This window comes from Rhineura floridana, chromosome 7 (genome assembly GCF_030035675.1).
Source record: "Rhineura floridana isolate rRhiFlo1 chromosome 7, rRhiFlo1.hap2, whole genome shotgun sequence".
NCBI classification, from domain to species: domain Eukaryota; kingdom Metazoa; phylum Chordata; class Lepidosauria; order Squamata; family Rhineuridae; genus Rhineura; species Rhineura floridana.
In genome coordinates this window covers 82416066-82443707 of record NC_084486.1, presented here as the reverse complement: position 1 = coordinate 82443707, position 27642 = coordinate 82416066, and the positions used below count along the sequence as shown (strand labels likewise).

Below are 27642 nucleotides of genomic sequence, written 5' to 3'. Positions count from 1 at the left end.
GTTGCTGAGGAAGAATGCTAGTTCCATTTACTGGCATTTTAACCTCCTTCCACACCTCCTGCTTCTGTTGGGTTCTCATTGTCTCGCTCACTCCTTTCCCTTCTGATCTGAGCCAATCAGCAGCGCAACAAAATGAGAAGGAAGGAGGGGGAGTTTGTAAACAAAAAAAGGCACACCTGCAAGTATGGATGAGGAAAAGGTTTTATTTGAGTACAAAGAAAGTGCAAAGCAATCAGATTTAGACTATCAGTGGAGAATTCCAATAAGGCAGATGTAGATATTTAGTATGATCTGGAGCCTGGAGACTGTGATCACACTAGTCACCTACAGCAAAGTATTTCCATGAGCCAAACCTGGAGGGGGAAGCTGAAAACTGAGAATGAGCCGAGGTTAGTGGTAGATACGGAGCTTGGAAGTAGTTACAAAAAACGAATTACTTGTAATTCATTACTTTTTTGAGGAACAAGTGGGTAATTCCTTTACATTTTGATTGTAATAGAATGAGGAGTATTTTTATTACTTTTGAGGAGTAATTGTAATGTTTCCAGCATTACTTTTCTGCATTACTTGTGGGGGGGGGGAGCAGAGGCAGTCTTCGGCTCCTCTGATTTGTGGATGAAATCATGTGCCTCAAACTGGGCTTCTGTGCAGCATCACTCTTCTCTTGTGCTCTGTGGGTGGGAAGGAGGCGACAAGGGAGGAGGTGGAGAGTGAGACGGGGATGGAGTGGAGAAAACAATTTTTTTAAAAAAATGGATGATGGTGGAGAAGAATGGCATGGAGGGAGAAAGGAGCCAGAGGGCAAGAACATGGATAAAGTAAGAAAAGGAGGCTGCAGGAGAATGAAGAATGAACTGTGGAGGTGAAAGATGACAATGTGTGGGTGTTTGTGAGAAACGTGAAGTTGAAGGGGCAGGATTGCAGCTTGAGATTGATAGACAAATACCTATGAATGAGTTCAAATCTCCAGGGCCCAATGAACTGCATCTTAGAGTACTGAAGGAACTGGCTGAAGAACTCTTGGAACTACTGTCTATTATCTTTGTGAAATTGTGGAGGATGGGTGAAGTGCCGGACGACTGGAGGAGGGCTAATGTTGTTCCTATCTTCAAAAAGGAGGAACCTGGGAACTACAGACCAGTCAGCCTGACATTGATCCCTAGAAAAATTCTGGAGCAGATTATAAAGCTGTCAGCCTGTAAGCACATTGAAAACAATGCAGTGATTACTAGAAGCCAACATGGATTTATTAAGAACAAATCCTGCCAGACTAATCTTATCTCATTGTTTGATCAGGTAACCTCCCTGGTAGACTGTGGGAATGCTGTGGACATAATATATCTTGACCTCAGCCAAGCTTTTGACAAAGTGCCCCATAATATTCTGATTAGCAAGCTAGCTAAATAAGGGCTGGATTGAACAACTATCAGGTGGAGCCACAGTTGGCTATTCAAAGGGATCTTGATAGGCTGGAGCATTGAGCTGAAAACAACGGAATGAAATTAAACAGGGATAAGTGCAAAGTTCTACACCTAGGGAAAAAAAACCAAATGCACAGTTATAAGATGGATAAGATGGATACTTGACTCAACAATACAACGTGCGAGAAGGATCTTGGGATTGTTGTTGATCACAAGCTGAATATGAGCCAACAGTGTGATGTGGCTGCAAAAAGGCAAATGGTATTTTAGGTTGCATTAACAGAAGTATAATTTCCAAATCGCGTGAAGTATTGGTTTCCCTCTATTTGGTACCGGTTAGGCCTCATCTTGAGTACTTCAGTTCTGGACACTGCACTTTAAGAAGGATGCAAACAAACTGGAATGGATTCAGAGAAGGGCAACAAGGATGATCAAGGGATTGGAAACAACGCCCTATGAGGAGCGACTGAAATAACTGGTCACGTTCAGCCTTGGGGAAGACTGAGGGGAGATATATATCCTGCCCAGAGTTTGACACAGGAGTCGGAGACGAGTCTGGCAATAATTCTTGCTTTATTAGAGTCACCGTTACACCAAAGGCCTGGCTAGACTAGCTCACTACTGATGCTAACTATGCTAACTAAGCATCCTCTGCAGCGTATGGAGTAAGTTGACTCAGCACCCAATCAAAGGGGCACGACCTTAAGTAGGAAAGGTCTTCGCTTGTAATCTCTGACTCCTTTGAAGACTCTCCTTCTGACCGAACTGCTTCTTGCATCATCTCACATGGGGTGAAGGGGGGGCGAGCCTCCGCCTGCTCATCGGACAGTACAGGCTCACTAGGTGCCAGCTTGACTTCAGGGGGCGGGGAGCGAGTTGGTGGAGAAATGTTTGAAGGTCCAAGTGGGGCATCCTGGGGGGTTGGAGTTGGCACGCACATGAGATCGCTCCCCAATGGCTCTGGCAGTGCGCTTGCAGGTGGCAAGATACTATCAGGTGGAACAGGCTCTAAGCCACCTGGAAGTGTGTCCAGAGAGATTAAAGGGTTGCTAACACTCCCCCCTCCCTCAAGGTTCTCAGAAGTCTCGTCCTCCTCTGCCCACTCGCTCTGAGGCGTTTGGAGTAACCAGGGCTCAATAATATGATAGCACTGTTCAAGCGCTTGAAAGGTTGTCACACAGAGGAGGGCCAGGATCTTTTCTCAATCGTCCCAGAATATGGAATAATGGGCTAAGTTACAGGAAGCCAGATTTCAGCCGTACATCAGGAAAAACTTCCTAACTGTTCGAGCAGTACAACAATGGAACCAATTACCTAGGGAGGTGGTGTGCTCTCCAACACTGGAGGCATTCAAGGGGCAGGTAGACAGGCACCTGTCAGATATGCTTTAATTTGGATTCCTGCATTGAGCAGGGGGTTGGAGTCATTGGCCTTATAGGCCACTTCCAATTGTACAATTCTATGATTAGTTGTGAAATCTCTTTGAAAACTTAATTTAAAAAAATGCAGTCAAGCTGATCCCACCAGGTTTTACAGTAAAAAAAGAGTAGGGTTTGACTAGCATCATGTGACCCCGGTTTCAGCAGAGAGAGCTGGAGACTCACTGGAACTGGCAGAACAGTGAGTGCATTTCTACCCAGAGATAAGCATGATCACTTGCCAATGTCTGCACATCAAGCTGTTCTTAAAGGCACAGCTCCATTATCTTGCTGAAAAGTTGGCAGCCTGAGAGCTTGCAGACTATACTTCTTGCGCTGATTACCTTATGTTTCCTCTCCCCATTCTGCAACATATGTAGTGAGAAGGGCTTTAGCTCAGTGGTAGAGCAACCGCTTTGCATGCAGAAGGTCCCAGGTTAAGTCCCTGGCATCTCCAGGTACAACTGGGAGAGAATCCTTGTCTGAAACCTTGGAGAGCTGCTGCCAGTGTAGACAATACTGAGCTAGATGGACCAATGAGCTGACTCGGTATAAGGCAACTTCCGATGTTCCCTATGTAGTGATGAGAACATTTCTGGCTACAAATACTCGTGAAGTGGATTGTGCTTCTTTGTTGTTGTTATATGCCTTCAAGTTGATTACAACTTATGGCGACCCTATGAATCTTTATATATATAGGGTTTTCATGGTAAGAAGTATTCAGAGGTGGTTTACCATTGCCTTCCTATAAGCCTACGGCACCTGGTATTACCAGGTGGTCTCCCATCCAAGTACTAACCAGGCCTGACCATGCTTAGTTTCCAAGATCAGATAAGATCAGGTGTGTTCAGGGTAGTATGGCCGTAGCGTGTTTCTTTTTAATCATATAGAAAATAAGCTCTAGAGAAGACTCAGCATGAGACTGCAGGCCCATCCATACCTGTTTGTGGTCAGATTTATTTGATAAAACCCAATTTTCAAGCACCCACGCATGTGGGCTTTTTTTGGTTGGGGGTCTAATTTGCTTTTGCATTTTGTCACGCTCCTAAGTCTACCCCTTTACAGTGATTGGTCCATAACTGTAGTTTGCTTTTTGCATGCTTTTCTGGAAGAGCACAAACATGCATATCTTTTTGTTAATTAACACGCGATGAGCAGGTTTGTGTTTAAATAAAAATTCGTTCAACTGCAGAAGGTGGGAATTATTATTTCTTACTATTAACAAACTTTATCGAACGTTTTTTTAATAAAACACCCTTGTCTGAGCTGTTACATATAACAAAGTACATACTACTTAAAATTTACTAATACGGATGTGCATTCCATGCTTTCAGTGAATTGTTTGCATAATATTGAAAAATAGCATTAAGTGGAAACATTATTCATTAAACATTCAATTTTACAGTTGATTGCAAAATAGCATTTTAAAAACAACAACAATGCAATACCGCTACAGAAGCCAGAAAGAGGAAGTACCCCAGTTCAGTACTGGGAACAGGAATGAACTGTAAGGAAGAAGGAGGCATGGACAGAGTGTGGGACCTGCCCTTGTGATCCTCCCTTAATGCAAAAAGAGTGGGGAAAGACATCCTCACTACTGAGGTTAGAGCAGCTAATAATCGGGACAGAAATATCGGTTTATAGCAGGATTCAGGAAGTGAGAATTTCTCTGGAGAAAGTCCGAAATGGTGGGGAACATCATATGAACATTGGTGAATTAATGGGCACACAAGGGGGTTGGATTGCAGATTCAAAGGAGGTATGGATGGGCCCTGCATGGAGGTCACTTTGTCGGTATTCTCCTTTTATACTATCAAGCTGGCAGACTGCTCTTGTTTTTAGTCCTGCTTGGAAAAGTCACAATTCTTAACAAAGAATATGACCATGAACAACTTTATTTCCTCAGCCTGTATTTCATGTTTCTGTTGTGGTTATTCCCCATCATGCCCAAATATTAAGGATGATTCACTGAATGATGATACCATCCCAACTTACTTGTGCATTTAAAAAAAACTAGTAACCAATTGTCTTGTTCATACTGCTAACAAAAAAGGAACAAAGTTTACTGCAGCTCCTTACAGTGACTGCGTAAGTCTTTCTTAAGCACTGTTTCATGCATACATGCATTTTACAAAAGTCAATAGCCTACTTTGCACAACACGCTAAGCCAAACATGTGGGCTTCCAGAGAGTTGCTTGCACATGCTTTGCTCCTCCCTGATCCTTGTTGCTGCTGGGCTGGGCTCCAAGCTCAGCCAAGGTCTGGCTTAGTGTGGCATCTGACTGGAATTTATGGTTAAGCTCTCTCCTCTCAGTAATGATGAGCTGTGTAACCAAAGACAAACCTTGCATAGTATATAGCTCAGTGCAATGTGGCCACAAAAAGAACCAGGAGCAAAGCAGCTGAAAGCACCTCTTTCAGAGCTCACATGTTCACACAGTCTCATGTGCAAAGCAGGCCATTATCTGGGATGTAAGAAATTTAAATGGTTACAGACATGGGAGAAAGCAAAAGTTATTAAAATATTTTTAAACTGCTGCATGTTGTCTCATTGGAGGAATTATTAGGGAGAAAAAAACAGTGGGTAACAGAAACAGTGCTGGAGATAGGTTACTTTCCAGTGATGCTGTTGGCACTCCTTGATGACTAAGTTCTGCTGAAATCAGATGGGCATACATATTCGTAATCAGCCACCACTAGGATGCAAAAAGTAGCTGCACTGATGCATGAGTTAATGCACAGAACATCTGGGATCTCTGTCAATGTGGATATATACAACATCATTCACTTCTGTGTTTGTCTGCATGTATGTATACACACAGAGTTTTATATAACCATCTTAACTGCATGTACTATATGGAGTGGTATTTGTTCCACTGACTTGAATGAAGAAAAGGGAAGGGTGTGCAATCAGTATTATTGATAGAAAGGGAATGGGGAGACATCTAAAGTCAGGTATTTTCTGGAGGCATTCAAGAGGCAGCTGGACAGCCACCTGTTGAGTATGCTTTAAGTTCGATTCCTGCATTGAGCAGGGGTTTGGACTTGATGGCCTTATAGGCCCCTTCCAATTCTACTATTCTATGATTCCAAGAAGGGTGACACTGATGTGGAAAAGAACCACATTATTTACCCTGCCTATGTGATTCCTCCATCCAGACATTACTGGAGCAGTATAGAACTGGACCACTAAAAGGTCACTTCCAGGTTGCTGAGAATTAGCCCTAATTCAGATGTAGTGCCATTTGGCAGATGATCACAGATGCTTCCCCTCTTGCTATGTCATGTTTTTTTCCTGATTTGGCTTGAAGACTTTGTAATACAACCCTTTTTGTAATTACATTCCATGCCCACAACTTTTCTAACAGAGTCATCCACATAGCAACAAAAATACAGCCTGCAATCACATAGGTTATAACATGCCCCAAGCAGATGAGAAAGCAGGCCAAAGGCACTAGTGCCAGATTCCTGTAGGACAAAGAACAACTTTAGTCAGGTAAACTTGGAATTATTCTACCTTGCTATAGAGAAAGATTAAAACTTCATTATTCACCAGACGTTTTGACCTTTAGAGAATTTAGTTGTTAATTCCAAATATAGTAAAACATCATTATATGTATAACAGGGGAAAATGATTAACTAGTTGCTAAATTCTAGTTATCTGTGTTTAATAGTCTGTCCAATGGGTTTGCTGTTTTTGGAACTTTGCCTTCAAAGCTGCCATTTAAAAAACAACCATAACTTGGCACCATTAGAACATTTGCACGTCTAAGCTACTTGCAAAGAATCCCCACCCTTCTGCTGTGTACTTTTAAACTTTTATGACTACCTTCCCTCATGCACCCTGTTTTTTAAGAAATACAAACAGTGAGATTTTGTTTCAAAACCCTGAGTTTTCCATAGACAGCAGCTGTATGAAGAATAATGTATACTCCAAGGTTTAAGCTATGGATATAATGGGAAGTTAAGCAACAACAAAAACCAAAGTAGATAAACCTATGTTGTACACAACACAACACTAGAAGTACATGGTGGCTGTTATTATTATGTAGGAAGTACTTAAGAGATTGTGGTAATGGTGGAAGATCAGCAAGGACCTTCAAAACTGGGTAAAAACAAGGACACAGAATGGTATGACAATAGATGTAATAGACATATACATGGGGTAAAAAACCAAGCACATTTGCCAGAAATAACATCCCATAAAAATAAAGAGAAATATTATGCTACACTGTATCTTAAAGAAGGCAAAGGGCAGCATTCAACTAACTTTTTGTGCGCAAGGATTAGTGCTAGTGCAAAGGGATTCCCCCCCTTACCTGCCTCATTTGCCCTGCACTGCCCCCAAATCTGCTTCAGAGGGCTGGGGGAACCCCCAGAACAGATTCAGGAGGCATATGGGGGGAGAGGAGAGGTTGTTCCTTCAAACAAGAAATCCTTGTGCTGACAGAACCTTATCTTTAACATTATGTGGAATACTACTCATAGTTTATATATGTAAACTGGGTTTTCAGACAATATCCTATGCATACTTAGAGCACAACCCTAACCATGTCTACGCCAAAGTAGGTCCTGCTGAAGTCAATGAGGCTTATTTCCTGCCAAGTGGAGTTAAAATTCCAGCCTTACAGGAGTAAGCACCATTGAAAGCAGTTGAGCTTTCTTTAAAAAAAATGCATAGGGTTGTGTTGTACATTGCTAAATAAAGGGAAATGATTTTGGATGAACTTCTCTTTGGTGCTACGTTTATTTTCCTGACTTGCATTTTTTCCCTTGAAGCATTGAAATATTCTCATATTTTCTAGCATACTACACGATTATATGAGAAAAAGTGATACAAGAGCAGAAGACATAATTGTCAGCCACACCCTGTTAATAGCATTCTACATACCTATCTGGTGTAATCTAAAGTGATGCAAGAAAGAGGAAGAATTATTAACCTGACACTTATGCTACCTTTTTTAATCAACATTCTCATTTCTCTGTCAAATGGGACTTTTCTTTTACAAAGCTGGTAAGTACAAAGAGAACAAACCTCAGATCAACAATTCTCCATTGATGTTAATTTCTCACTAATATACTGTAATTAGATGAGTTACTATTTTTTCAAGGGTGGCTAACCTGACCCTCCAAGTGTTCAGTAAATTCCACTGAATTCAGTCTTGGCTTCTTCACAGGGAAGTGGTATAGGACTGCAACCTAACAGATTTAGGGTACAATCCAATTTGCATTTATGCCAGGCTGAGGGGAGTTGAATGCAGCAGATCTCCAGCTGAGCTGGCTGAGTCCTAGCTCAGCCAGGTTATACCACTTAAGTCCCTCAGCCTGGCTCAGCTGGGGTTCAGCTGGGCCAGCATACAGGGAGGGGAGATTAATGTCTACATCCCCCCTCCAAGAGCCTTAAGTGGGAAAAATTGCCACTGATCAGACTGATCTATACTACCACAAATTCATGAGTCTGGCCCAGGTTACATGGCAATTTACAAATAAGAAAATGTTATTCAACCAGCAAAAGCACAGCCATAAACCTTAAACCCATAAGGCATACCCCATATTGGAACGGGAAGGGCTAAGGAAATTCTGCAACAGCTAGCAACTGAGTACATAAGTGTCTCCACCTTAGTACTCCAGGCTACAGAAACATGACTATAGCAGGTTTGTGCGTCAGGAGAAATCATAACACATGGCTTTCAGCTGGATCAACTGATCACATATAAAGTAGAAACAAAATCCGACATGCAGAGTGGTACATATTTCCTAAGTAGGGTGAGTAACAATAGCATCATCAGAATTTTGGGAAAAGGTTCTAGGTTTTCTACCTTGTAATAGGCTTGAACTGAACTTTGTAATGTGATAAATGCCTTAGGAAAACTACTAGGCAGGTCAGCTTGACATCCTCTCCCAACAAATACTAGTGTTCATTCCATACCTCAAGAATTAACACAAGTACTATTATAAGTGGTCTCCATAGGAAGGATCAGAGCTTGGAAAAGTTACTTTTTTGAACTACAACTCCCATCAGCCCAATCCAGTGGTCATGCTGGCTGGGGCTGATGGGAGTTGTATTTAGGACAAAAGAAAGTACTTCTTCACACAGCACATTGTTAAACTATGGAATTCGCTCGCACAAGAGACAGTGGTGGCCACCCACTTGGATAGCTTTAAAAGAGGCTTGTCAAATTCATGGCGGATATGGCTATCGATAGCTACTAGCCACTGTGGCTATGCTCTGCCTCCATGGTCGAAGTAGGTAGCTTCTGAATACAAGTTGCCAGAAACTGCAGGAGGGGAGAGTGCTTTCACTCAAGTCCTGCTTGTGGGCTTCCCATAGGTATCTTGTTGGCCACGGTGAGAACAAGATGCCGAACTAGACGGACATTTCCGTAGAAAACGAAACAAAAACAAACATCTCGTTGCGAGATATGAACGACCCGTTTGCAATGCTAAGCACTCAGGTTCTTCGCTGGCATCGCCATCCTACGCATGTTTACTCAGAAGAAAGCTCAACTGATTTCACTGAGATTTACTTCTACATCCATTTTCCTGGGACTAAATCCCACTGAAATCAACAGGACTTTCCTCTGAGTAAACTTGTACAGGATTGCGCTGCAGTAAAAACGCACCGCGCCCTTATACAAACACAGGGTAAGATTACGCCCTACACACTGAGCTGCCGTCAATCTTCTTTTGCCTGAGCCTAGGCTTCCAAACAACACGGGCGTTGATTTTTCACTGCAAAGGCCCGGCGGCGGCCCTTCCTTTTCTGAAACGATCGCGCAGGCGCCCGACGTAGGGTGATCGCGAGAAGAGATTTGCCTTCGCTCGATTCTTCTGCTTCACTCTGAGCGGGAGATTTTGAGCAGGCGTATTTTCCGCCCACCCGAGTCTCGAACTTAATTTTGTTTCTAAGGTAAGAAGTTTGTGTATGGGCGGGCACAGAAAGACAGAGAAGCGTTGCTAAAAAAGGCGGGGCTTCTAGTCCACCGCATTTCGCCTCCTGTGCATTCAAATCCAAGAGTATCCTTCTCGCCCCATTCCTCGAAACTCGCATGCGTGCCAAGGCCCTTTCCACCCCCTAAAATGGTGAAGGCTAATGCTGAGGAGGCCGCACAGGAGTTTGGTGGGCGAATGAATAGTCAATGGGAATGAGCTTTGGTGTGTTGGTGGCGGTTCACGTCAGTCTGGGGAGTCAATGGTCAGACCATTCCCTTTCCTCCATGCACCCACCAAAAAAAATTTCCATTAGTGAGACGTTGTTGTTATGTACCTCCAAGTCGACCACGACCTGTGACGACCCTATGAATCAGCGACCTCCAAGAGCATCTGTCATGAACCACCCTGTTAAGATCTTGTAAGTTCAGGTCTGTGGTTTCCTTTATGGAATCAATCCATCTCTTGTTTGGCCTTCCTCTTTTTCTACTCCCTTCCGTTTTTCCCAGCATTATTATTTATCTTTTCTAATGAATCATGTCTTCTCATTATGCGTCCAGAGTATGATAGCCTCAGTTTCATCATTTTAGTTTCTAGTGATAGTTCTGGTTTAATTTGCTCTAACACCCAATTATTTGTCTTTTTCACAGTCCATGGTATCCGCAAAGCTCTCCTCCAACACCACATTTCAAATGAGTTCATTTTTCTCTTACCCGCTTTTTTCACTGTCCACCCTTCACATCCATAAATAGAGATCAGAAATACCATGGTCTGAATGATCTTGACTTTAGTGTTCAGTGATACATCTTTGCATTTGAGGACCTTTTCTAGTTCTCTCACAGCTGCCCTCCCCAGTCCTAGCCTTCTTCTGATTTCTTGCCTATTGTCTCTATTTTGGTTAATGGTTGTGCCAAGGTATTGATAATCCTTGATAAGTTCAAAGTCCTCATTGTCAACGTTAAAGTTGCATAACTCTTCTGCTGTCATTAATTGGGTTTTTTTTCCTTTTTCTATTTTATTGTTGGCAGCTGTTAATTCCTTTCACAAACATAAATTCAACAGGTGTTTCTATCCATCTGTTTTATCATGATGGGGAAGAGCTTTGCTTGTTGAACTTATGTCTGTCATGTGACTATTATGTAAGTCTTGCATGAAAATATAGGTATTTTCACTTGAAGTTTACAAATGGGGCAATATATCAAGCTTGTTCATGGAAAGAGGAAATTCTAGTTCCTGAGGTGTACTTGGGGGGGGGGGTCACATGCCTCATGGTTTCTAGTATCATTGGCCAAGGTTGATATTAATATTTCTCATGGTTTCTAGTATCTTGGGCCAAAGCTGATAATATAGAGAAAACCCTGGTTTCCATATTTTCAAAACTTTTAGGCTGCCTAGAGTTCAAACAATAGTACAGGGGTCACCAACCTTTTTGGACCAGAGGGTACATTTCAATTTTTGAGAGTGTGCTGGGGATACCAGTCATAAAATAGTTGCCATGGGGGTGTAGCATAGCACAAAATGAGAGTAGGCATGGTGAAGCTTTTCCCATAATTATTTCCATACTAGAGAATGCTGGACCTGTTGAATTTCTGCCTGCCATACAGCTGTGAAAGGCACAAGAACCCTGTTTTCCCCCTAAACCAAAGCATAAGCCTTTTTGCAAAGCTTTCACATTTGCCTTTTGGGGGGAGAATAATTCTTTAACATTCGCCAACACTTGCTGTGTAGTAGTATTTGCAGAAAATAACTTCTAGGCACTACCTGATATAGGGAAAAAGGAAGGGCAAACTATGGGGATTCCAATAACTTCAAAAGCAGGAAAAGTGTACTAAAAGGGAGGGGGAAACAGCTGTTGGGGGCCCAGGAATTCCTGTTGCTAGGAATTTCAAACAGCTCACTTATCCATCACAGTTCTGACTCACTGGCTAATAATACAGCTAGGAGCAGCTAGGCTTGCTCATTTCACGTAAATTGCTTAGATGAGTACCTGCACATTTTGTTCCATTACTTTCTTTCTAGGAGGGATAGGGACTTATTTTTTAAGCTCAGAGTCTGGGTACCATGGTGCCTGCAGGTGATGGGTTGGTGATAGTATGAAAACGTCTTAAATGTACAAATGGGAGCTGCCTTGTTAATTATGAACGTTTGTTTTTATCTCCTCAGCAAATCAGTCTTTTCTCAAAATGGAAACTCCTGTATTAAACAAACCTACATTGCTATACTCCACCCCAGAGAACTATGAGATGTCTGCTCAGAGCAGCAGCAGCTCAGGGAAACAGGTGTGTTGCCCTTATTATGTCTTAATCAGTAGTTTTGGTCCAATACTTGGCCCCCCTCTTAAAGTTAAGACAGGCATGCGAAATAGATAACATTTGGGGTGGGGTTTTGTTTTGCCTATTTTTATATGTATGTATATATAAAACAAAGTATGCTTCATGCTGGCTTCAGATAGCTTACTTTTGTCCTTGTTCCCACAAACATAACATTGTTGTTAGTAAAGAATAAAAAAGTTGTTTATCTTCTTAAGGTTCCCTTGTTATATTTACTTTAGCCAATGAGTCATTCCCTCAGAGAACGATTGAAAAAAACAAGACGGTCCTTTCACTCAACTTTCACAGTAGCAAAGCGTCTGAAAATAGATGAAGAAAACAACTGTAGTCCTTGTGAAGGAAAGACTTTATCTAAAGAAGCATCATGTTCTACATTACAACACGAGGGTGAACATTTAGAAAAAGATTCTGATGAAACTATGTGTTTGAAAAGTGCTTCGCAAGAAAGATTGCTGTGTGTGTCCAACTATGCTGGATGCAGTGAAGCTATACAAAATTCTGAAGAAGTTCTCTCGTCAGAAACAGACTGCAGGCAAAGGGAGCTATTGGAGGAAAAGATGACATTAGTAAAGAAGATTCAAGAAAAGGAGGAACTTCTTCGAAGACTTAAACTGGTCAAGAGGTACAGATCAAAGGTGAGGTAGTATAGTATTTTTGAACATTCACTTTTAAAACTAAATGTTTAAAGAAATGTTTGATTTAGTTTAGTTCCATTGAGAGAGCTGTTTTAGAAACAAGTAAATACTGCAAGGAAGTGCATGTGACATTCTTTAGATCTTCATGCTGTTTAACTCCCCAGTACTGTAATTAAACAAAGTGCTATATTAGCCCAAATGCTACTCCAGTTTGGTATTGTGCAGTGTAGCCATCTTCAACAGAGTAGAGATTTATTTGATTTATATCCCACCCTGTCTCCCAGTAGGAGAGATAACTAATGCACACGCAGGATGCTAATACCAGCCATGGAAGCTAGCAGCTTCCAGAAGTAATAGTGTCTGTTTCTATTGTTTTACTTCTGGTAATCCGATCCTATCTCCAGGGTCGTTTTCAGACAATAGCATTGGGTGATTGTCTTTTGGCCCCCTGGCAGTTGTGGTGTGGGGTGCAACAGGGTACCATCTTGTCCCCCATGCTGTTTAACATCTGTATGAAGCCCTTGGAGCAGTCATCAGGAGATTTGGGGCAAGGTGTCAGCAGTATGTTTATGATACCCAGCTCTATTTCTCCGTAACATCTGAATTGGGAGAGGCCGTGCAAGCCCTGGACTGCTGCCTGGACTTGGTGGTGGGCTGGATGAGGGCCAATAAACCGAGTCTGAATCCTAGCAAGACGGAGGTGCTGTGGGTTGGTGGTTCCCGAGTTCAGATAATTTGTAAGTTGCCTGCTTTGGATGGGGTTGTACTCCCTCTGAAAGAGTCTGGGGGTGCTCCTAGATCCATCTTTGTTGCTAGAGGCCCAGGTGACCTCAGTGGCTAGGAGTGCCTTTTACCAGCTTCGGCTGGTAAGACAGCTGTGTCCGTTTTTGGACTGGGATAACCTGACCACTGTTGTCCACGCACTGGTAACCTCCAGGCTGGATTACTGTAGTGCACTGTATTTGGGGCTGCCCTTCAGGTTGGTCCAGAAGCTGCAGCTAGTGCAAAATGCAGCGGTGAGACTGCTCACTGGGGCAGGGTATCGTCAACATGTCACCCCGCTGCTGAAAGAATTGCAGTGGCTTCCCGTTTGCTACTGGGCCAAGTTCAAGGTTATAATTTTGGTGTACAAAGCCCTATACAGCTTGGGACCAGGATACCTGAAACACTGTCTTATCCCTTATATACCCAGTCAGTCACTGCACTGTGCAGGTGAGGGCCTCCTGAAGATACCATCTTATCTGGAGGTCCATTCTGCACAGCATAGGAAATGGACCTTTAGCGTGGCGGCACCTACCCGTATATATTAGACAGGTGCTATCTCTATTATCTTTTCGGCACCTATTGAAGACCTTCCTCTTCCAACAAACCTTTTATGTTGAGACCTTATCCCAGTCTGCATCTGTGTTGGAATTGCTTTTTAATATGTTTTTAAACCTTTTTTTAAAAACAATGTTTTTAAACTTTTTTTAAAAAGTCTTCAAAGCTTTTAAAAAAATGTTTTTAAAGATGTTTTGTTTTAATGTATTTTAATGTCTGTTTTTATGATTTTAAAGTGTTTTTAGTGCTTTGTTTGCCGCCCTGGCTCCTGCTGGGAGGAAAGGCGGGATATAAATCAAATAAATAAATAAATAACATTGAAATACCTTCTATCCTTCCTCTGTAATTCAGTAGCACATGTATCTAGTCATACTAGTAAAATAGCATGATGTGTAAAAAAAAATGCACTTGTGCAAAACTCTTGTTTAATCCTTTGTCTTCTGTCTTTGTTAAAAATGTAAATGTACTGCCTTCAAGCCAATTCCAACTTTTGGCGAGGCTGAGAGGCAGTGACTGGCCCAAGGTCACCCAGTGAGCTTCATGGCTGTGTGGGGATTCAAACCCTGATCTCCTAGGTCGTAGTCCAACACCTTAACCACTACACCACACTGTTACCTACATTAAAATTGTGACTTCTCTTGAGTAATCATTTTTTTATTTTAGTTCTGTAAAACTTTGAGTGATGTCCAGTTCTTGTCATATTCTGAGTAGACTCATTGAAATCAATGTATTTTAAAGTACTGTTGTCAGTTGATTTCAGTGAGTCAATTCTGGATCCAGTGCATTCATTCTGTTAGCCTAAGGATTTCTGTTTGTGCAGCAGAACCTCCCCTCTTCTCTCCTTGCGCGCACTCTGCACTCTTCCTATGTCTGCTCTGAAGGGTTGTGGGAACCTCTAGAACAGATTTAAGGGGTGCATGGGGAGGGGAAGTTGCACAGCCAAAAGGTCTTGTGCTGACAGGACAAATGTGTTGAATACTTCCCTCTGTACATTGAGGATTCAGTGTAAATAGGAAGCAGTTTTTCAAACAAATGCTGCAAAATTGGTTAATGTCTAATATGGAAAGTGGAAAGTAACAAGGTACCAAAGATAGATAAAACTTGTGTTTTAAATGCCGTACTGCTATATAAATCTTTATTTTCCACTAGAATTTTATTTATTTATTTAGCATTTTGGGAGGCCTAGTATTTAATTTTTTCAAATACAAGCACATTACAAACTTGGAGAGGGGAAAGATCTTCAGAAATATAATGGATTTTTTTTTTTTGTTAAATCAATTTTGTTTTCTACCAGAGTCTGTGATTTGCACATATATTGCCCATTTTCAGTAGCAGCAGACCTGTTATTGTGATGCTTTGACATTCCCTCCCCTTAAATATCAGACATTCCCCTTCTCTGTTGTCTTTTTGGGGCCTACTGAAGACCTTCTTTCAACAAGCCTTTTAATTAGCAACCTTATCCCAGTTTGCATCTGTGTTGGAATTGTTTTTAATATGTTTTATAGATTTTTTTTAAGTGTTTTGTTGCTTGTTTGCTGCCCTTGGCTCCCCCTAGGACGAAGGACAGGATACAAATTTAATAAATAAATAAATAGTATCACCCAACAACTTTAGCTTTTTTGTCTTTGCTTGTTTCAGAATAACCCAACAGAGTTGCGCTCTCTAATATCAAAATGGCGGTGCAGTTCCCAAGCGATGTTGTATGAACTACAATCAGCCTTGTCTACAGATGGCAGGAAATTAAGTCTCACTCAACTGATAGACAGTTTTGGACTAGATGACAAACTGTTACATTACGTCAGAAAAGAAGAAGACTTTACAGATGGATGATACAAGTGTTTTACTTAAGAATTATCAGAAAATGGATATTTTCAAAGCTTAAATCTGGCTTTTGACTGCTGCACTGGACTGTTGCGAGAACAATGTGGGTCTTTTGTAGAAAAGGCAACAAGTTTCTAAGGAAGGCTAATCTTTTTGTTTACTAGTGTATTCATATTGTTTAAAAACATGGAAATGGTAGTTCAGTTGTAAGAGATTATATTTTGATTATTAGGTCTTGTAGGCTATGTGATGTGATACATGATAGTGCTTTTGTTTTTAATCTATAACATGTACACATTTTAATCCAGCAAGGATTAATAATGGCCACTTTGGATCCAAAACAAATTATTGTATTATTGTATCATCATTATTGAAAAGCATTTACTTAAGGCAAGTGTAAAAGCCCATTCCTAAAATAATTATTTCTAAACCCTACTGTGTTCCAGGGCACTTAGTTATTATAAAGTATGTTTAGGGTGGAGGCATTAAAAATTAACACATGTAATAGGATGCCTAATAAAGACCCAGAGAAAGTGAGCATTGGGGAGATGAGACTGGACCTGTCCTATACCCTTTTTGAAGTGTCCTTCAAGGAAAGATCTGTCCTTGAATCTATTAAATGCTAGGAGACTGCTGTAAAAAGTAACTGATTTGTTCCATCAGTATGTGGAATTCAGTCCCTACCTCTCTGCTACTTGATTCTCAATGACCCTTTAGGGTTACTAGCTCATAAGGCTGCAGTTGGAGTAGAAGACAACTGCCACAATTACACTTTTGCAATCCTAAATGTACAGTAGCCCTTTGTGGTTCATAGACTGCCTAACCCTCTGCCCCTTCTTTCCTACTTGATGTCCCAACTTCCCTAAATAACTTTGCCAATCCACTTCCCTTTCTACAGGTGGTGCAGTCTCTTTTTCCTGGGTATTTGGTGATGTTTTCACTCAGTCCTCCTTTATTTCACTCTCTTCTTTACTTCAAGTCCTTATCTTTACTACCTAACATTCCTGCTTTTTGGCCCACTGCCTATTTTAGACAGTTGTCCTTGAGTACAGGCCAGCTTCAAAAGTTTCACCACTACAAGAGAAATAAAATACAGGTAATTCCTAAAATTGTTTATTCCATTGTAAAATACATAGTGAATAATCATAGTCCTTTGAGAATCAAAATGGCTTACAATGTAATATCTAAAGCTACCTGAAGTGTGGTTAGAAATGGGGGGACCCTTGCGAGCAAACTCCTGCAATTTTGTAAGATTGCTTTATTGCTTCTAGTTGTGGAAACATCACTTTGCTAAAACTCTTGCACATCAAAGAAAGCTGGGAATGTTCTCATTCTTAGCCTCTCCACTTCAGCTTGAAGGACTGACAACTCCTGAGCCTGTGCTTTTGCAAGATCCACAAGCTGCTGTCTCTGTACAATGTCCTCATAATGCTCTTTAGCAATCTTTTGATTAAGCATCTCTGAGTCTGTAAAAAATAAAATAGAATGCATCTAATCATATAGAATGTGCAACAGATTAACAACCTGATCTATCTGATTGGACTCCTCCAAATGTTAAAGTAGGAGCATTGTGGGAACAACATTGCAACAGCTCTCATTCTCCTACTGGAAATATCAATTGTCCTCAGTTGTGCAATTGATAAAACTTATTTCCTTTGCATCCTGATAAATATCAAGAGCTGGCTATATGGAGTGGTGTAGTAATCAGTGATATCTCCCATTACCTCCCTCAGAAGTGACAAAGTAAACCAAAGTAACCTTGGAAAACTAGGGTACAATCTACCAGAGTTATAGTAATGGGTGATCGGTATAAGACAAGATCTTAGAGCTGATTCATGAATTATGCTTTCACCATAGGAAGGTTGATCTGTGTTGAGAGCAGCATGCTTTTAATAACACAAACAGTGGTGTGAGCATTACTGGATGCAGTTCAAGAGAGGAAGCTGATGCTCACAGTAGATTAAACTTGGTAGCAGAAGATGTGAAATGTCCCAGTAATCCTTAAAATATGACTCACCAGTAGCCTCATGAATGTGCCGCCTTTCTGACACAGTAACGAGCATTTCTTGTAATTCCTTGCTAAGTTTTTGGTTTGCTAGGTCTTTCAGACTTATTTGTTTCTCCAACTCTCTGATGACTTTCTCACACTGTTGCACATTTTTCTTGTGAACCTGGCCATTTAAAAATAAGCAAACATATATATTTCCTAGGTTAAGTTGTTTTAAAATAGATTTGGGTATTCAGCATACATTATTTGCAGGCTTTCTTCCCTTCAGTCAAAGTGGCTAATGGAGAGCATTCAAAGAAAGAACTTAAGAGGTTGTGGCTGGTAGCTACTATGTTAAAAGAAAGGTGAGGGTGCTGATGAATATAATTTTTTAATTCTGCTCACTCCCTTGCACAAGAACTCCAAGTGAATTACATGCATACATAGTATAAAAGAGCAAAAATAATGCTATCATTAAACACAAATCCAACATCAATAGGCTTAAACTAGAAGCAAAATAAAAACTTGTTCTGCTGTCTGATTTTTTTTAAGTTCTAGATGAAAGGTAGGAATGTAAAAAGATGGTGAGAAAGTGAGGGAAAGCATTTAGCAGTGGCAGGTCAGAACACTTTCAGTTTATGTAGAAGTCTGTAAGTCCCACAGAATTTACTTTGAAATAAGTATGTTCAGTAGTGAAGTTGATCAATCCTATATGCCCTTACTGAAGTAAATCTTACTGGTTTTAGTGGTGCTAGCTGGGTTCAAATGACTCCAAGAATGGAGAACAGAGAGGGAAGCTGCTTAGATTTATTTAATGAAACCCATAGCAGAAGGCAGTAATGCCAAGGCTAAAGATGGCAAGGGAAATGGTAAAGTCTGAGCTAAGATGGGTATTCCAAATAGGACAGTCTACACATGTTTTGTTCAGATACACCCCCCAAGGGTACTTACCTTATCTAGAAAATTAAGCGTTCCTTCCAGTACTGAGACCTCATGATTGATTCGGCTATCATAGTTTAATGCCGTTAAGAACTGTGGAATTAAGAGAAAATCAAGCTATCAATATGCTTCCAGACATGAAACCCTGTTGTCTAATGCAACTGAATCTCACTGCACAAGTAATTTTACATAGAGGTGCTTTTCACATATGTATTGTCTAAATCTTGGGATTTATTATACAAAGTACTTCTTACCCAGGTAGCACACTGAGACTGAAATTATGTAGTAATAATAAACATGCATGATATAACAGTCACAGACATTCCTGGAGTAACACGTCACTGGATAAACACCATACTTTATGTAGAGCAGAACTCTTAGACATACCAATTAATGAGTGATGATAAAGAACTGAATAAAATTTATTTTCCTCAAACATACAGTTGTTCAACTTAAAACCCTCATGGTAAAATCAGCATTTGGTACAGTATCTTACAATCTGATGATCTTTTGTAACGTTCAGTTTTTGAATATCTCGAGCCTTTTGGTTCAGATCATCCACCTGCATCTGCATTTTTTTATGTTCCCATTCCAGCTGGAATATCCCTTTGCGGAAATCTTTGCTTTCCACCATGCTGGCAACTTTCCTTTCTCCTTGAGCCTAGGAGGGAAAATCCATAATATTAATATCTGAAAGAAGGTAGACTGGACTTCTAAAAGCTCAAATATAATGAGGGAAAACAGAAGAAACTGCAACCCCATACAGAGGAAGGGTCCTGTTTGTGCATTTTAAATGTGCTGGCTGTTGAGTCATTCTCACACTGTTAAGGCTCCTAATAATAGCTACAAGATGGGAGGAAGAAAAAGGAACCCAAAGATTATGGCTGCAGTTTAAACCAATTAGAATTTCATAATAAGTGCAAAGAGACAAAATCTTGTATAAATTATATGTACAGGCTCATTTTTGAAACATAGCCAGTTACCCGAATTACGCTGTTCAGTTCTTCAATAATGCTCCTGTTCATAAGAATAGCATCTGTGTAATCTGGTATCAAATTGGTACCCTCTAGCTCCACTTGCCCTTGTTTAAAGAGAAACTGGACCATCAAATCCAACTGAAATTTCATCTTCTGCTCTCGCAACCTGCAATTGCAGAATACAAAATCAGATTTTCATTTACTGCTATGTTCTGAATTTCTTCCATGATCAGAAACAAAGATAATCTGTGGAGTACTTTGCTTTTCAAAGTCTGAGATTGAAAGACTTTTTAAAAGCCCTTTGTAAGGCAAGCCAGATACACTGTGGCAGATGTATTTAGAATACTCTCAAGAGCACAATCCTATTACATGACTACTCAGAAATAGGTCCCACTGAGCACAACTAGGTTTACTCTGAGGTAGGTAGGTAGGTATAGGATTGCAACCAAAAGCACTCAGCACACTGGTTAATCTGGGTCTGAAAAAATGTAAATGTGTCAGTATGGTAGTCATATCAACCCTTTTGTACCTCAGTAGCTGAAAATGAGTATTAACTCTTCCACGGGCAAAACTAGGTGTGACATTAGTTACATGGTTAACCCTAGCGTGCAAGATTTTTTAAAACATAATTTGCAGGCACTGGGTGACATGGGAGAGCCCATTCCAGGCAGACCTCGGGATGGGGTGTGTGGCTTAAACTTTTGTGGTCCAGATGTAAATTGGGCTGCTCATCATGCTTACAGTTTGCTTTCACTTCAATGGGAGCTTTTTACCAATGCCAATTGCAGGCATCGCCCACCCCTGACAAATCTGACTGCAGCAGGGGGCAAAGGGTTAAAGTCCCAGTACCTCCTGTGTCAGATTTGGGGCCCCCACATGTACAACTTAACGTTTGTAAAAATCCTGCATGCTAGGACTTACTATGTAACTAACATCATCTCTGGTGTGGCCTTAACTTCAATAGCCTGGAGTAGCCTGGTTTGGTGGGCTGCACATTCTGTATGGCAGGGATGTCCAATGGCTAAATATATACAGTGCCTTGCAAAAGTAATCAGACCCCTGACCAATGCTCTCATATTACAGAATTGCAAATGGTGCATTGTTCCGTATGATATTTTATTTTGAAACACTGAAACTCAAAATCAATTATTGAAAGGTGACATTGTTTTTATATTGGGAAATGGTTGTAAAAAACATAAAAAACTGAAACATGTTGTTTGCATAAGTATTCAGCCCCTGTGCTGTGGAAGCTCCCAGTTTACACAGATGAAACAAATTGCCCTGTCAAGGACACAATTACCTTACTATTAGCCTCCATCTGTGAACCATTACAGTTGCTGTCATATTGTCAGGATAAAACCCCCACTGTTGAAGGATCCTTGGTCAGGCTGTGGATCTGAAGGAAAATGTAGACCAAAGAGCATTCTACAGAAGTGAAAGGTAATGTAATACAAATGCATAGATTAGGAAAAGGGTACAAAATAATACCCAAGTGTTTGGATATCCCAGTAAGCACAGTTGGATCAATAATCAGGCAGTGGAAGCTGCATCACACCACACAGGCACTGCCAAGAAAAGGCCACCCCTCAGAACTCAGTGCTCAAACAAGGAGGAGACTTGTGAGAGAAGCCACAGAGAGGCTAACAATCACTTTGAAGGAGCTACAGAGTTCAGTGGCTGGGAGTGGAGTAATGGTGCACCAGTCAACCATATCAAGAGCTCTGCATAACACTGGCCTGTATGGGAGGGTGGCAAGAAAGAAGCTGTTACTCAAAAAGTCCCATCTGAAAGCTCTCTGGAGTTTGCCAGAAAGCATGAGAGTGCCCCAACTGCAATGTGAGAAAAGGTTTTGTGGTCAGATGAGACCAAGATAGAGCTTTTTGATCAAAACTCAAAGCTCTATGTGTGGCACAAACCTAACACTGCCCATGCCTCAAGACACACCATCCCTACAGTGGAGTATGGTGGTGACAGCATCAGGCTGTGGGGATGCTTCTCATCAGCAGGGCCTGGGCATCTTGTTAAAACTGAAGGAAGAATGGATGGAGCAAAATTCAGGGAAATACTGCAAGAGAACCTGCTTCAGTCCGCTAAAAAACTGAGGCTTGGAAGGAAATTCATTTTTCAGCAGGACAATGATGCCAAGCACAAGGCCAAAGCAACACTGGAGTGGCTCAAGAACAAAAAGGTGAATATCCTACAGTGGCCCAGTCAAAGTCCTGAGCTCAATCCCATTGAGAATCTGTGGCGCTATTTGAAAATTGCGGTCCAAAAGTGACGTCCGACCATTCTCAATGATCTGGAGCAAATCTGCCAAGAAGAATGGGCCAAAATCCCTCCAACAGTGTGTGAAAAGCTGGTACATAGCTACCCCAAAAGACTTAAAGCTGTTCCTGCAGCAAAAGGTGGCTCTACCAAATATTAATGTTTGGGGATTGAATATTTATGCAAGCAACATGTTTAAGTTTTTTATGTTTCTTACAAACATTTCCCAACATAAAACCAATGTCACCTTACAATAATTGATTTTGAGTTTCAGTGTTTCAAAATAAAATATCACACAGAACAAAATTACAATATACCACTTGCAATTCAGTAATATGAGAGCCTTGGTCAGGGGTCTGATTTCTTGTGCAAGCCATTGTATATGCTTTTTCAGGGGACACCTCCCCAGTTGTCTGCAATCATGCTGAACTGGGCACATGGCAACTGTTATGAATACACGTAATGTAAAGTTTGAATGTTTCTTAAGAGTGCAACTATATGTAATACAACTTTCCTTTGAAAATGCTGTAATACTACAAATTCAGTACACATAAAAGAAAAAGCAAACTTACAGATTGAGCTCAGCAAAAACTTGGTCAATGTCTTTCCGAAGCTTCTCATCATCTTCAATCCTCTTCTGAAGGAAGGTCTGCATTTCTGCAAGTATTAGCGCTTTTTGCTTCACCTAAACAAACAGGAGGGCAACCCTTTGAACATGTTCATTTTTGAACCATTGCAACTCAACCTTTTTGCTAGGAGTCAGAATGTATTATCTAATTTCTTTGGCAGAACTGCATGTATCTTGTACCCTTTTGATTGTTTAAAGTTAATACTTTACGATGCTTTCAGTGTGAGAAAGCATCCTATAGTGGCGAAAGCATCACTTAATTCCTCTAGCTAGGGTAAACATGTTTAGTATCTTCTGTAGTCTGTTCAGGTTTCTAGCTTCTAGGTGCATAGGATGTATGGTTGCTGAGAGCATTTTTAGCTTGGGATGGCTTTCTTTTATCCTCATCACCTTATGTTATGAATTTGTTTTGACTCATGACTACTTTATTATGTTTTATTGTATCTTTTGTTGCATTAATATGTTGCTCACTCTATTTATTGGAGGCCTTTAGGCCAAAGTAAATGTGTGTAAATAGTTTAGCAACACAGCTTGTTAAATCATTATTTTGACTATTCATCTAGTTATGGGATGTTCTGATCATGATGATTTGCTGCAGATATCCTCTGCATAAGAGTGACCTGCCTGCCTTGTGGATCCCTTTGAGCCTGTTTACACATTTCTTATCAGTCCAGTCCTGTGGGACTCTGTCCCTTGGTACAACATTCAGTTCTGATCTCAGAGTATTGTATTATTATTCAAATAGGAACATACGTTTTTTAAAAAGCACAGTGGAAATAACTTTACATACCAGCTGTTCGCTTTCTACTTTGGTTTGTCTGGCTGCACAGAAACGTTCCCAGTTGGCAAGGTCCAGACCCTCAGGCCTGTTTTCAGGGTCGTCCATTTCTTCAATAGCTTTCATTAAATGGTCAAGAGCATCCTTATAAGCTTTTGCAGAGCCTGGCCGTTCACCATAGGGGTTAGGAGAATCAACTAGAACCTTTGCTTTGAGAGCCCTTTCATCATGGAACAAAGCAGATAATTAAGGATTAAGTGTTTTCTACTATACGGTACATATGCATTGAGAATACAATTAGGATCACTTTGTTGTTGCCCTGGGCTCCTCTGGGAGGAAGGGCAAGGAATAAATTCAATTAATAATAATTAATAATAATAGTAGTAGTATTTATTTTGTGAAGTTTATGTATATTACAAGCTACTCTCTTGCTTACTCTGCCTGTTTACCTTTCATTTGTACAATTCCATTCACAGATCAGTAAGAAGGCCCACATTCCTTTCCATGAAGAAATGGGACAGTAGTGTGGGCCACTAACCTCCATAGCTTGACTTAATTGTAAGTGGAGCCCAGGACCTGGTGTGAGATGTGAGTGTCGTTGAATTGATTTACAACAGTATCCATGGTGCTATCAAATTCAACATAGATGTATGTGGACATTTGCCAAGAAAGTCCATATTTTAACTCAAAAGACGAAACCTCCCCAAAATGAGGAGACTAATAGAAAGGAATTTGTATTGCACACTTGATCTTAGCCAAAAGCCAAAAAGCAGAAGGAAACTGTATTGGAAAATTTTCCGATGCCCTGAGGAATAACCTAATTTAGCATATTTATTTTACTTGTATTTCGTAAACAAAGCTAAAAAACAGCAGCCCTTGTTAATATTTTTCCCAATGCACTATAGGTATTTGACCTGAAATATTTTAGGGGACAAATTAAAGCACGCTTAATGTGGTTTAAATGTTATATTAAGTAGATGTTTTTGTTCAGATAGTTGTATAAAAATGTAAAGCTAATAGCATGTGCTTCCCTTACATTGTTTAAATAAAATTTTTAAAAGTCCAATGGTACTGAAAATACTTTTGGCAACCCAAAGAACTGTGTGCTATGCTGAATGATATACTTTCTAGGGACAATCACCTGAAAAACAATAATTACAACTTGAAAACTGCCAAGCTTGTCTAATGCTGTATTTGCAATTGACATCCACCTATTGTTACTAATGAACTTATAAAACAAAGTTTTCCAGGGAAAATAAAGTACTGAAAAATTTTACGTCCACATAACTGTGGGGAGCACAAGTGGAGAGAGTGCTATTGTGATTGTGTCCTGCTTCCCATAGGCATCTGGCTGGCCACTGTGAAAACAGATGCTGGACTAGATGGGCCTTTGGTTTGATCTAGCTGGGCTCTTCTTGTGTCCTTAGAACTACTTCACTGGTCCTTTTGAAGACCAGTCCTTACCTTTCACCTTTGTCCTCTAAACCCTCAGAAGTGTGACCATGCAAATTCAGTGTTCTTAACAGAATCTAGTATATCAGCAGGTGGCAGCGCTATATAAGATGAAAGCCTGCTAGATTATATGAAACATCCATCCAGAGATGGCTATCCTGTAGTCTCCAGATATTGTTGTGACTTAGCTCCCATTGCCCCCACCCAGCATGGACAATGGTCAAGGATACTGAGAGTTGTAGTCCAATAACATCTAGAGAATCACAGGCAAGTCCAACAGCCTGGGTTGGATCCCACAATGTCATATAGTTAGTACAAGGATGTCTGCCTGCGCAAAGGGACTTCCTCTCCTCATATGCCTCCCAATCTGTTCCAGATGGCTGGGGGGAAACCCAGAACATATTTGGGGGCATGTGGGGAGAGTCTGGATCTTGTGAATTCTCAACTCATATATTAGTATTTGTGCACATACAACTCCAGTGACTGAAGAAAGTCTAGTAACCCTTGAACTGGTTTTGGTGGGGCTGCAAAGATAAACATATTTAAAAATGCCCTGAGCTAAAGATCTGGTTTGATGTTGGCCTTGTTCAGCTCTCACATCATGAATACATAGCATGGAAGTGAGGTGAACAGTTCCTCATCCTAAGGCTTCTCCAAGTAACTACTCTTTGCTTCTTTCTACCTATGCTGCGAACAGCTGAAGTGCTGGTATTTCCTTTTCTATGCATGGGGTGGGGGGCAGGGGACGGAATGTCACTTCTCTGTCTAATAGCTCATCATTACTTTAAACCACTTTGGGTGTGAAGGTTATTTTGACAGTGATGTTTAATTTCCTTTTAAACTTTTTAATTAAAGAAATCAGATGAAAGGTATTTTATAAGTCTATTGGCATTACAGGATTTCCTTAATATTTTATTTTTTAAAAATTATTCTCATTGCTTACAAATGTCTTTGGCTACCTGCTACTCACTATGTAGCTATATCTGAAGTATATTTTCATTCCTTTTTTTCTCTGTGGGACAGGATATATAGATCAAACCCCTTTAAAATAAAACCTTTTGCCATGGCTGTATGCTTACACAATGCAAGAATGGCTACAATTTTATGTGGGAATGCAATCGCAAAGTGAGCAGGTAATAAAAAAAAAATAGGCTCATCTGGGAAGGTTCATTTGCTTTTCATCCATGAGCTGGAGCACTGGGCCAAAGGGCACCCTTGCTCCAGTGACACACAGCAACCATGATATTCAAATGTAATCTTGTGTCATGCACATTTTTTGTTATCGAGTTATCAGATGTTATCGAGTTATCAGATGTTGCCGGACTGTAACTTTCATCACCCCAGTCACTGGATTTCCTGGCCAAGGGTGATGGAAATTGGAGTCCAACAACTTCTGGGGGGCCACAGGTTCCTCACTCTATTATGTTCTAGTTGCTTGTTTTGAAAGCAGATTATTATGTTTCTAATAAGACACTTTTCACCTGCTGAAAAGTATTTTCCTTTCTGCTGTAAGGAAAACACAAAGACTTTTACGAAAAGGTCTAGGCCCACACTAAATCTTACCTTGGTCGACGTTTGTAAAGTTTGAATAGCTGATCAATGTGATGAGTGGCAAGATCTGAAAATTCCTTTCTAAATCCACGTTCCATAAGCTAACAGTGAAAAGGAAAGTACAACCCTGTTAGTGTGGACTGATCTTAAGAGAGTGAGTAGGCATCATTCTACATCATGAGAATCATCAGCAACAGTAAAGGTTTAAAACAGACCAGTAGAGCAAGGAATCTAGAATCTGCATAGATGCAATTGCAGAGTATGGAAGGTGACTTTCCAGTGGGATATATGGTATGATTAACAGAATCCAGAAACAATCACCAAAATTGGCTTTGCAATATGCTATGCACCAGTGGTGAGGAATCCCAAGTCCACGTGCTAAATAGGATGAAGCAAGGCGAAGTAGTCATCTTTAACACTGCTGTCAATCTAAAGGAGTGCCAGTTTTTCAGAGCTCAACCTCCACCCCATGAGCCTCTCAAAAATAGATAGGAGAGGGGCAAAATCTTGACTTTTTATTTGTTATGTTCCAGGCCAAAATTGATCTCACACTTCATTTTTAAAACGCCAAGTTTAATGGCCTTGTAAGATATATAAAAAAATTAATTGTGTGTATTATGTGTGTGACTGTCCTCTTATACTTTGTAAAGAACTATATACTACACTGGCAGTGCTGTATGAATAAATAATAAGAATCCTCTTTGTTGGGCATCACCTTAGGGTCTTACAGTCAGAAATAGAAAAATAATAAATATTCTTGAAAAACAATCAAATGACCATGCAGCCTCTAGCTAGCCTGTCCATTACTCACAAATACCCAGTCATATTTATTTTGTTCCATTTACTCACAAAAAAGTGAGTAAATAGTAAGTGATCCACAACTAAATGAAGTTAAAGTTCTTGAATATAGATTTAGTTTACTCCCACTAAACTCAATAGGGCTAGTGAGCTTTAATCCTACAGCTTCAGCTAAACTGCTTTGAGGATCTGGTTTTAAGGTTCTTACTTTGTCTTCGACAACTAAGATGTCGTAGGATTCTCTGTAAGCATCCACTTCTGATCTGGATGTCTTGACTCCTTCATTAGATATTATCTGTGCCAAGAAAGTGGATACGATTGACTGGTTTTGGAACATAAGAGGTGAAGTGAAAGACCTAATCTTGCATTAATACAGCTGGGAGAAAAAGAAA

At 40.5% G+C, this 27642-nt stretch overlaps 2 protein-coding genes and 1 pseudogene across 3 annotated transcripts in view; 1 reads left to right on the top strand and 2 right to left on the bottom strand.

The window, feature by feature from the left end:
• Nucleotides 1-3589: 3589 nt before the first annotated feature.
• Nucleotides 3590-3708, bottom strand: LOC133389771 (5S ribosomal RNA; annotated as a pseudogene).
• A 5794-nt stretch (nt 3709-9502) lies between these two features.
• Nucleotides 9503-19228, top strand: SFR1 (SWI5 dependent homologous recombination repair protein 1). 2 transcript variants are annotated; one of them, XM_061636078.1, is made up of 4 exons: nt 9503-9749; nt 11933-12048; nt 12321-12734; nt 15693-19228. In XM_061636078.1, exons 2-4 carry the CDS (start codon nt 11953-11955, stop codon nt 15882-15884), a joined length of 702 nt encoding a protein of 233 aa, XP_061492062.1. In that variant the 5' UTR covers nt 9503-9749; nt 11933-11952; the 3' UTR covers nt 15885-19228. The 2 variants fall into 2 exon arrangements, with proteins under 2 accessions (XP_061492062.1, XP_061492063.1); XM_061636079.1 differs by lacking the exon at nt 9503-9749 and adding an exon at nt 10861-10908.
• CFAP43 (cilia and flagella associated protein 43) overlaps nt 16954-27642 on the bottom strand; it is a 79836-nt gene continuing 69147 nt past the window's right edge. The window contains exons 31-39 of the mRNA XM_061636074.1: nt 27459-27545; nt 26465-26553; nt 23462-23669; nt 22616-22728; nt 19785-19944; nt 19298-19462; nt 18814-18894; nt 17893-18046; nt 16954-17341 (exon numbers count right to left, since the gene is read on the bottom strand). Coding sequence (XP_061492058.1) covers nt 17166-17341; nt 17893-18046; nt 18814-18894; nt 19298-19462; nt 19785-19944; nt 22616-22728; nt 23462-23669; nt 26465-26553; nt 27459-27545 — 1233 coding nt within the window. The 3' untranslated portion in view covers nt 16954-17165. The remainder of the gene's footprint in view (nt 17342-17892; nt 18047-18813; nt 18895-19297; nt 19463-19784; nt 19945-22615; nt 22729-23461; nt 23670-26464; nt 26554-27458; nt 27546-27642) is intronic.

Excerpts from the sequence above, each read along its gene's own strand:
- SFR1 (XM_061636078.1), top strand. The coding sequence starts at position 11,953 with ATGGAAACTCCTGTATTAAACAAACCTACATTGCTATACTCCACCCCA. Across the intron at positions 12,049-12,320 it reads GCAGCAGCTCAGGGAAACAG|CCAATGAGTCATTCCCTCAG; the intron begins GTGTGTTGCCCT and ends TATTTACTTTAG. Across the intron at positions 12,735-15,692 it reads TCAAGAGGTACAGATCAAAG|AATAACCCAACAGAGTTGCG; the intron begins GTGAGGTAGTAT and ends TGCTTGTTTCAG.